The sequence below is a fragment of the Dipodomys ordii genome, unplaced genomic scaffold, assembly GCF_000151885.1.
Source record: "Dipodomys ordii isolate 6190 unplaced genomic scaffold, Dord_2.0 Scaffold8, whole genome shotgun sequence".
NCBI classification, from domain to species: Eukaryota; Metazoa; Chordata; class Mammalia; order Rodentia; family Heteromyidae; genus Dipodomys; species Dipodomys ordii.
The window spans coordinates 10049406-10060359 of NW_012267224.1; the positions used below are offsets into that span (position 1 = coordinate 10049406).

At 39.2% G+C, this 10954-nt stretch overlaps 1 protein-coding gene across 4 annotated transcripts in view; it reads left to right on the forward strand.

Annotated features, from left to right (window-relative positions):
* The window catches only part of Anapc4 (anaphase promoting complex subunit 4), a 46637-nt gene that overhangs the window by 25674 nt on the left and 10009 nt on the right, over window positions 1–10954 (forward strand). For 2 of the 4 annotated variants that reach the window (XM_013009116.1, XM_013009117.1), the window contains exons 17-26: window positions 190–248; window positions 1727–1783; window positions 2067–2123; window positions 4292–4385; window positions 6593–6690; window positions 7465–7526; window positions 7609–7647; window positions 7731–7832; window positions 9977–10051; window positions 10514–10687. In XM_013009116.1, coding sequence (XP_012864570.1) covers window positions 190–248; window positions 1727–1783; window positions 2067–2123; window positions 4292–4385; window positions 6593–6690; window positions 7465–7526; window positions 7609–7647; window positions 7731–7832; window positions 9977–10051; window positions 10514–10687 — 817 coding nt within the window. The remainder of the gene's footprint in view (window positions 1–189; window positions 249–1726; window positions 1784–2066; window positions 2124–4291; window positions 4386–6592; window positions 6691–7464; window positions 7527–7608; window positions 7648–7730; window positions 7833–9976; window positions 10052–10513; window positions 10688–10954) is intronic. The other 2 variants (XM_013009118.1, XM_013009119.1) reach the window with 2 other exon arrangements.

A 10954-nucleotide genomic window follows, 5' to 3' on the forward strand; every position in this document is an offset into this window, starting at 1 on the left:
CCTGATTAAGTCAGATTTTAATTCTTCTTTAGTTTAATTGTTCAAAGAGAAAGTTTTTTGTAGTAAAAAGAAACTGTTCAAATGGAAATTTTAGTTCAGTAAAACTCATTTGGTCTTTGAGGTATATCTGTAATAAAAAATTACATTTCTAGTTTCCTTTAAAGATAATTTTTAACTTTGTATTTCCAGCCATGTTGAGAATGACCGAAGACCATGTGCTTCCTGAGCTGAATAAGGTATGCACAGAAGTACGTATGGCCAGCCCTGCGTGTCAGCAGGTTCCATCTCAGTAGATTCAACCAACCACCAACGAAAAAATATTCTGAAAATAATACATCTGTTCCAAACATATGTACTTGTTTTTCTCTTTCCTATTCCTTACACAATACAACAATAGTTATTTACATTGTATTAGGTGTTACAAGCACTCTAAAGGGATTTAAAGTGAACAGGAGGATGTGTTTTCTTATATAAATATCTTGAGCACCTGTGGATTGTGTTATCCGTGGGGGTCTTAGAACCAATCTCTCAGATAACAGGGGACACCTGTGTAATTTCCTTTGTATTGTCCTGATTGAGCTCAGTCTTGCTCATGGTCTTGGTACTCTTACAGTGTTAGATAACAGGACATTAGGCTTTTTATCTAAAGAAATTTGAGTGTTTGCCTAATATTTTCATTTCGCAGAATACTGTTATGGATATTTGAATTTACAATTTTCATGTTTGAATGAGGTTTTATAATTCTTAAACATATCATCCTTATATTCTTTAACTGCCTTGTCTTTTTTTTTTAATTGTGAAAATACTCTACCGAGGGGTTACAATTACATGGGCAAAATAATGAGTACATTTCTTATCAAGCATTGTAGCTTCCTCCTTTGTTTCCCCTTCCCATCCCAACCTCCCCCCACCCTCCCACCCAACCCTCCTCCCCCCCTTCCAAAGTTGTAAAGTTCGTTTTCGACATATGACTTGTACATCTCATTGTTGCAATGGGTTCACCTGTATCCCTATTTAAATGATTTGTTTTTTCCCTTCCCCTCTACAAATTATAACAGCATCAAATACAGTGAAAGCAGAGGTTATACCGTGAGGGAGGGACATACAAAGCAACAAAGAAATAATCTTATAAATGTGTTAGAAACAATCGTATGAAAGAAAAAAACATTTGAATATGTATCTTAGGGTTCATTTTCCTAACATCACCTTATCTGACCTTTTCTGTTTGACTCAGACATATACAAGTTATTGCAAATAAGGGAAACCATGGGATCTATGTTTCTTTGGGCCTGGTTTACTTCACTTAGTATAATTTTTTCCAAGTCTTTCCATTTCCTAACAAATGGGGCAATATCATTCTTTCTGATGGAGGCATAGAATTCCATTGTGCACATATACCACATTTTCTTGATCCACTCATCTACTGAGGGGCATCTGGGTTGGTTCCATATCTTATGCCTTAAGTCTTAAACACATTTTTATTTTCCTTGAAATATAAGTACTTAAATGTTATACCTAAGTTGAAGCCTGGAAATGAGCAGTTTCTTTCTGTGAGGATGTGGAAAGAAGCATTTCCTGAAAGCGAGCTCAGAGAACAGCCAGCCTCCTCCTTGCTCCCCACAGCCCACTCACCTGCACCCAGGCCCAAACTGTGGGTTCAGGCAAATTATTGGGAAGCTTACTTTTTACCGTGATTTGTTTTCTTTTTGCCCCTTTTTGTTAATAGATGACTCAGAAAGATATCACATTTGTTGCTGAATTTCTTACTGAACATTTCAATGAGGTAAGAAATAGCTATTTTTACAATTTAGCCACTTTGAAAATAATCACAGCAAACATGGTTCATGGTAAAAAGTAATTAGCAATTACTTTTTAAAAAAGACTAATTTTAAAAAGACTAAACATAAAGTCTATATGTAGACTTCTGTTTGTATGTATCTTACAGTCTGCAAAAGGCTAAATGCAATGGATAGCTGTTTTATAAAATACATATTGAGTTTGTTAAATTTAAGATTATTTTCTTAATATTTTGAGCTTTTAGAAATAACTGTGTTTGTTCTTTCTAGGCTCCAGACCTTTATAATCGAAAAGGAAAATACTTTAATGTTGAAAAAGTTGGTCAGGTATGGGCTTTCTATTGAACTTGGTTTGATTTTTAAGAACGAATTTTAAGACTTGTGCTGTTAATTCATATTATCTAAAGTTTATGGACAATAATATAATGCCAGTATAACTGGCATTGTTGTGTATTTTCTCAGCTGTCTTTGATGTCCAGCTTAATATAAGACAGCTAATTTTAATGTCTACCTATGTGTTTATTCTGTTTTAATATGCTAATTTGCTCAATGTATATAAGGAAAAGTACTGAACTAGTTTTGTCCTTTAACTGAGGATATTCTTTAATATCATACAAAATCCTTCTAAGTGTTGGTCTCTTGGAAGTTTTTAATGTGGAATCTAAAATTGGGTTAGTAGACACTTCATACTCAGTTTCATTAAAAATCTCTCCATCGGGGCTGGGAAGGTGGCTCAGTGGTAGAGCGCTTGCCTTGCATGCCTGAGGCCCTGGGTTTGATTCCTTAGCACCACATAAGCCAGAAGAAAAAAGCCGGAAGTGGCGCTGTGGCTCAAGTGGTAGAGCGCTAGCCTTGAGCTGAAGAGCTGAGGGACAGCGCCCAGACCCAGAGTTCAGGCCCCACAACCGGACCCAAAAAAAAAAAAAATCTCTCCATCTTCCTTGCACTTTGAAAGGGACTTTTACTCATGCTTGTTTTCATAGCATCATAACTTGGTCTTTTTAGAAATATTAGTTCTCTGGGTTGTACAGATCTTTAAATACTGATGCCTTCCATTATACATTATCTAAATATCAGGTGACTTCAGGCTACTCTAATCAGAGTCTTTAGTTACTGTGAAGCTGTCAGGCACTCAGTAGCAGATGCAGGTGCCAATATTTTGAATTTTGCTTAGAAGTTGCTTTTTTTTTTTTTTTTTGAGACAGGGTCTTGCTATATAGGCCTTAAACTTGTGATATTCCTGCCTTATCCTCTTCTAAGTGCTAGAATGACAGACCTTTACAACCATGTTTAGCTGAAATGTTATTTGCAATAAATATTTCAGGTTGTTTTGTTCAAACTCACTTTATTTTCAAGAAAATACCTGCCAAAAGTAAGAGTTTGAGGGGGTAGAGGGATGGATGAATATGCATGTTCAAAGGGGTAACATTGACCAAGACATATTTGTCCATAAGCTGAACAATGGCGACTCCTTTGTGCATCTACTTAATAAAATACATAAAAATTTAAAAATACCTCACAAACATCTAAGCATGAAGAATCAGTTTGTCCCCTAGTGTTTTGTTTCCATGTAAAAATGGAATGTCATTTTTTACAAAATGTCTGCCTTTACAACTGAAACAAGACAGTTTTAGTCTTTCTTCAAGACAACTTTGCATGCTTTGATGTGTTGTAAAATCACCCGTGTGCCTCCCAACTCTGTCTCAAAAAACGTTAAAAGATCTGCCCTCGAGTTGAGAATTGGGCTGGGAATGTGGCTCACTGGTGAGTGCTTGCCTTGCATGCATGAGGCCCTGGGTTCAATTCCTCAGTACCACATAAGCAGGAAAAGCTGGAAGTGGCGCTAAGGTTCAAGTGGTAGAGCACTAGCCTTGAGCTGAAGAGCTGAGGGATAGCGCTCAGGCCCAGAGTTCAAGCTCCAGAACCAGCAAAAGAAAAAAAAGAGTTGAGAATTAACAATTTAATAGCTCTATCAGGATAAATTGAATAGGTGACAAAGAACACAAGACTACAAGTAGAATTTGGTCCACTAGGTGAGGGGTGCAGGTACGAGCTGTTCTTTCTTCCACACCTTCAGTGCAAATGTTGACACCGTGAAAGGGCAAGTGACACCTTGGCACTAAAGCTGGCATTAACCTTGTAGTCAGTGGAAGCATGCTGAGCACTCTCAGGAATGGGCTACACTGAGAACTGCCATTGAAGAGCATACTGTCAGTTGGTACTTGTAAAACTAAAATATAGCCCTGATAGGTAAGGTTAAAATATATCTTGAAAATGACCCACAAAATGTAAACTCTGGTTTCTACACTTACTGTAATCTGACCATTTAAGTTATTTGCATGTTGTCTAGAATTTGTCACCTCACTTAGAAAAATAATGTACCTTCAGAGAACCTGGCAGTACAACAAGATAACTTACTAACTACAATAACGTTAAATACAGGTTAGAGCCTGACTCATTGCTTAACTAAAAAAAAATTTTAACTGTATTTTTAGTATTTGAAAGATGAAGATGATGACCTTGTGTCACCCCCTAACACGGAAGGAAACCAGTGGTATGACTTCCTCCAAAACAGCAGCCATCTTAAAGGTACTTCATGAACCAAGCAGATGTTGGCCATGTCTATACGTATTTGAGATTAAAGAGTAGCCTCAACATTTATCTAATTTCTTCAGGCTTACTTGGCATGTCCATTTTATTTGATAAGAGAACAGCATTTTAACAAGTAGAGTATGATGTCACCATGATAGATAGAAAACACCCTGAAATTAACTGTGCTGTGGTACATTAACTATGCTGACACCAAAATTATTTTTTTCCCTCCTGACACCAGCCAGTTATGATACCAGCTGAAGGTCTTGCAATGCAATTCATTGCAGTTATGACACTGAGCACCCACAGTGAGCATTAGCCTCCAGGGGGAGGAGGGCTCAGTCCGCTAGACTCCTCACATCACATCAGTCCCAAGAGCTGGGTTCCCTTACCCACACCTCTGTGGGACTTGACTATGGGGCATATGTCCACAACTTTCCCCCTTAAGTTGGCATAGCTTCCAGAATGGTGTACAATGCTCAGGAACACATTCAGCTTTCCTTTCCAGACTGTTTGTGGAAAACGTCATTCAGGGTTTGGTATGGAGGGAGAGGCCACAGCTTTTAGATCCTCCCAGCACTCAACATCAACCAGGGAGCCATCCAAACCTCCCCAGTGTCTTTTTTTTAATTATTAAGAAGGTTAGTAAAGAAGGGTTATGGTGGGCTGGGAAGTTGGCTTAGTGGTAGAGGGCTTGCCTTGCATGCATGAGGCCCTGGGTTTGATTCCTCAGCACCACATAAGAAAAAAAGCCGGAAGTGGCTCTATGGCTCAAGTGGTAGAGCGCTAGCCTTGAGCTAAAGAGCTGAGGGACAGCACCCAGGCCCACAGTTCAGACCCCATGACCACCAAAAAAAAAAAAAAGAAGAAGAAGGGTTATGGTTAGGTAAGGCAGGTCACCCTTTCCCTTACTCTCTCCCAGTTTGTCTTGGGTTTTTGATGGAGGCTTCATTATAATGAGTAAGTCACTGAGGTAGAATTCAACCCCAAGCCCCTATTCCTTTCCTGCAGTCTGGCAGATAGAGCTGAAAGTTATAAGCTTCTGGTTAAGGCATAGTCTTTCCACCCCACCCAACCCTGAGGCTTTGCAGGAACCTGCCAGAGTGACCACATTAAAATTGGCCATCACATTTACTACTCAGGAAATCTCCTGGGTTTCAGGAGCTGAGTTTTGGGAACTGGGGACAAAGGCAACTTGTTTTTCTGTAATTATCCAGTATGTCACCTCTTGAACCTTAAAGTGCTGAAATGATGAAGATTTTTTTTGCCTAACACAGCTGGGAAGGGAAGTGCTGAGTGTGGGAGAGACAGTCTCAGAGCCATTTGAGCTGGTGGGCCTGAGTCACAGCTTGATTCACAGCTCTTTTCATCCCAGGCATTTCCAGAGGCCCAGTAGGCCTCTTTGTATTTTTACTTTTAAGTTGGAGAATGCGATGAATTCTTATGGCTATTGTAATAATGTATAAAAAGAACATTTTAAAATGAAAAGCATACTGAATACAACAGCAAAAAAGAAAGCTAGGGCTGGGAAGGTGGCTCAGTGGTAGAGCGCTTGCCTTGCATGCCTGAGGCCCTGGGTTCAATCCTCAGCACCACATAAGCAAAAAGAAAAAAAGCCAGAAGTGGCACTGTGGCTCAAGTGGTAGAGCGCTTGCCTTGCATGCCTGAGGCCCTGGGTTCGATTCCTCAGCACCACATAAGCAAAAAGAAAAAAAAAGCCGAAAGTGGCGCTGTGGCTCAAGTGGTAGAGCACTAGCCTTGAGCTGAAGAGCTGAGGGACAGCACTCAGGCCCAGAGTTCAGGCCCCACGACCGGACCCCACCCCACCCCAAAAAAAGAAAGCTAGCAGCGGCAGAGTAGCCTGGAGTGCTGCTGCTATCACATTGTGGCAGAGTTGAGAAGAACGAACAGGTTTCAGTACATAGCTTACGGTTTCCAATGCCTTCCATTTTTCTAATAGCCAATGGTGTTTTACTGTTGAGCTTTGGTGTAGGACTAAGCTTGAGTAGGACCAATCGAATGTAGTTGTATTAAGTGGGCTGGATTGAAGAGAGATTCTGGTCATTTTTTTAACAAGGTATGTCAAAAGTATAATGAGAATTCCACCATGAAAAACTATGGGCTGCCTCTGACACTGGATTATTTTCTCCTAATCATTGGTTTGCTATGGTTTTTGTTTTGTTTCTATTTTTGTCTGAAACCAGAAAGCCCTTTGCTGTTTCCTTATTATCCTCGAAAATCATTGCATTTTGTGAAAAGGCGGATGGAGACCATTATTGATCAGTGTTTGCAAATGCCAGCAGTAAGTTGGAAAGAAATGCATGTCTTTGTGTGGGAACAAGAGTATAGTATGTCTCATCTATGTAAATGAACATAGATATTAGGATAAATTGTAAAAATGCTGATATTCAACTAGTTTTGATTGTCAAAATTGGCAGTTTCTTATGGCTTGGTTATATCCATAGTTAATTCCTTATATAAATTTATTTTACTTTATGTATTTTAAAAATTATTATAAGGTGGGCACTTATGGCTCATGCCTGTAATCCTAGCTACTCAGGAGATTGAGATCTGAGGATCGAGTTCAAAGCCAGCCAGGGCAGGAAAGGCCATGAGACTTATCTCCAATAAACCACTTAGAAAACCAGAAGTGGCACTGTGGCTCAAGTGGTAGAGCACTAGTCTTGAGCTGAAGAGCTGAGGGACAGAGTGCCCAGGCCCAGAGTTCAAACCCCACCACCGACCAAAAAAAAAAAATTATTATAAAGGTGATGTACAGAGAGGTTACAGTTACATAGGTCAGGTATCAGGTACTGAATACTGTACATTTCTTTTTGAACAGTGTAAACCCCCCTCATTTTCTGCTCACATAAATTTAAAAATTATCATCTTTAGTAAAGTATGTTTAATGTTTTATTTGCCCCCCACATCAATCTCATTACAGTCTTAGTCCCAGAGCTGGTGTGTCTTGTCAGTGACTGATGTCATGAGACCAGAGGGAGGGACTGGTCCTTTAGCACAGGCCAGGAAGGCTCCTCACCACTAGCTGATGTTTTCAAATCTTGTTTTTCTGTAGGATGTAATTGGAAAATCAATGAATCAAGCCATCTGTATTCCGTTATATAGAGATGCTAGAAGGTAATCTTCTTTACCTGTTAAGTAGTATAATTTAGCAGCCAGTTTGAATTTTTCTCATGTTTTTTTTTTGCTTTTGTTTTAGTGAGGACTCTGCACGCAGATTGCTCAAATTTCCTTTTCTGTAAGTGTGTCTCCTCATCTTGTGTAAACAGTAGTTTTTGTTCTAAACTTAAATAGCTAAATACATTACTTTTCTTTCCTTAGGTGGAATAATAAAAGTTCAAATCTACAGTATCTCCTTTTTACTATTTTAGAAGACTCGCTGTATAAAATGTGTATCTTAAGAAGGCATACTGATATTTCCCAGTGAGTATTCCTTTGAAGTTTGAACCGAAGAGATGAGAGCTTAATATTTGTAATAATAATAAGCATTCAGCTTCCCTTCCAGCATTTCGGGGTTCAGCGAAGCTGCCTCATGACTTTAGGTTTGCATTCAGTATTCTCAGTTCTCACATCTGGGAGATGGTAATGCTGAGTTGAGAAGCTATTTGATCCCTTCTTGTTCTGGAGTTTTAACCTTTATATTAGTATATAGCCTAGTATATAAGTTTTTTTTTTAATAGGTTTAGGAAAATGACAGCAGACCTGGGTTATATCTAAGGAACACTTAGCAATTCAAAACTGTGTTAGTAAGTGCTTTATAGAAAGGCTTTTTTAAAATTTTAGGTTAATTATCTTCCATCAAATAAGAGATGTTGCCCACAGAGACTTTTTGAGATTCCAAAGTAAACATTCTGAAAATCAAATGTATTCAGGGTTCCATTAGCATTTTAAATGGTTTTAAGTCTCACTATGAAGGTACTGTTTTATTTGTGTGTGCCAGTCTGGGGCATGAACTTAGGCTTTGGGCATTGTCCCTGAGCTTTTGTGCTCAAGGCTATTGCTTTTCCACTTGAACCACAGTTCCACTTTTGACTTTTTGGTAGTTAATTGAAGATAGGAGTCTCCTGGATCCCTGCCTGGGCTGGCTTCAAATGATGATCCTCAGATCTCAGCTACTCAGATCTGAGTAGCTGGGATTACTGGCATGAGCCACTAGCACATGGCTAAAGGGATTTTTTTTTCATTGTCAAGGTGATGTACAGAGGGGTTACAGTTAATAAGTAAGATAATAGGTACATTTCTTGTCTAACTTGTTATCCCCTCCCTCATTTTTCTCCTTTCCCTTCCCTCCCCAATCCTCCCCCTTGCCAAATTGTACAGATCATTTCCAACATATTGACTTGTGAATATGGCTGTTGCATTGGATCCCCCTTGTCCTTTGTCTCACAATTCTGTTCTTCTTTCCCTTCCCTAATTCAGATAAACGTATATACAATACCAGGGTACCAAAATCAAATACAGTGACAATAGGGGATAAACCATAGGGGGAAGAACACACCAAAGAAACAAAAAGCATATAGTACATTAAAAATAACAACAAAGAAAAACCTTGTTTCCATGTCTTGGAATTCATTTTGCTTAGCATTATCTTATATGGTCATATGTACATAGCTCTTGAGCTATTTTTCTCATCTGTTAAGATTATCCTAGATGTATACTAATTATTGCAAATAAGGGAAACCATGGGACCTATTTTTTTTGGGGGGGGGTCTGGCTTCACTTGATAGGATTTTTTTCCAAGTCTTTCCGTTTCCTTACAAATGGGGCAGTGTCATTCTTTCTGATGGAAGATTATAATTCCATACATACATATATATATGTATGTATATATATGTGTATGTATATATATGTGTGTGTATCACATTTTCTTTTTTGTTGGTCATGGGACTTGAACTCTATGCCTGGGCACTGTCCCTCAGCTCTTTAGCTCAAGGCAAGTGCTCTACCACTTGAGCCACAGTGCCACTTCCAGTTTTCTGGTTTATTCAGGATAAGAGTCTCACGGACTTTCCTGTCTGGACTGGCTTTGAACTGCGTTCCTCAGATCTCAACCTCCTGAGTAGCTAGGGTTACGGGCGTGAGCCACTGGCACCCAGCTTTATCACATTTTCTTGATCCATTGATCTACTGAAGGGCATCTGGGTTGGTTCCATATGTTAGCTATGGTGAATAATGCTGTGATAAACCTAGTTGTGCTGGTAGCTTTAGTATGGCCTTGTTTGTGGTCATTTGGATAAATGCCCAGCAGTGTGATTGCTGGGTCATAGGGGAGCTCTATGTGTCTTTTGAGGAACCACAACTAAAGGGAATTTTTGAATTCAAGATGTTAGTTGTCCTTAGTTATGGCCTTTAGCTACTTAGTGATTAAGATTTTAAACCAAGATGGTTTGCCTGACTAAATGTTTAAGTTATAGTATTCTGGAGTGGAAGTGGTAGTGTTGGTCTGGGATTTGGGAATTAGATATGTGTGCTAACATTGCCAGTCATGTTTGTTCAGGCATTTAGATTTATTGGCTATGTAGTTGTTCCATAGGGTCTCATTCCCCTCTCTCCTTTCTTTCTTCAAGATCTGTGAGTAATGGACTAATTGCTGTGAAATTTGGGAGCTTCACCTATGCTACAACTGAAAAAGTCAGAAGAAGGTAACGCCCAAGCCTGATTTGGGACAGAAGCATGTGGGATGTATGTGTAGTCAGTGCTATGTCAGATGTGCTGTCAACAAAGGGGCTCTGCTCTGTCACTTGTAGGGGGGCAGATTTTCTTTTACTTTGATTCTTGTTAGTTCTGTTCACTCAGTTATATATAAGGTATCACTCATGAAATTTTCACAGGCTTAAGGCCTAGCCATTTATGTCCAGAGTTTTCTAAAACTGTGATAAAATGTCACAGATCATTTTGTTTGATCTCATGATTATGTTATAACTAGTTATATTTGTGAAAATTGATATAAAAGTATAAACTGATAAGGTGTTTTGTCATTGCAGGGAATATCACCTACGGTTTTAAATTATTTTGTTTTTGCTTAGTATCAGCATAATGTTATACATACTGTATTTCAGTGGTTATGATCATCTCTGATATAACAAAACGCATCTCACTTCCAGCAACTACAGCTGTTTAGATGCCCAGTTTTATGATGATGAAACTGTAACAGTCATTCTTAAAGACACCATGGGACGTGAAGGAAGAGACAGACTCTTGGTCCAGTTGCCATTGTCGTTTGTGTACAACAGTGAAGATGCTGCAGAGTATCAATTCACTGGAACTTATGCCACAAGGTAACTAACTACCTTAGTGGTAGAGGGTCTGTGTGGTAAAACAGTTAGCTTTATTTTTTTAAAGATAGGATCTCAAAAAGAACTGGAAGTGTGGCTCAAGCAGTAGAGTACCAGGTGCTGAGTTCAAACCCCAGAACCACCAAAAAAAATTTTTTTAAAAAGTGTCCCGAGCCGGGCGCTGGTGGCTCACGCCTGTAATCCTAGCTACTCAGGAGGCTGAGATCTGAGGATCGCGGTTCAAAGCCAGCCCGGGCAGGAGAGACCGTG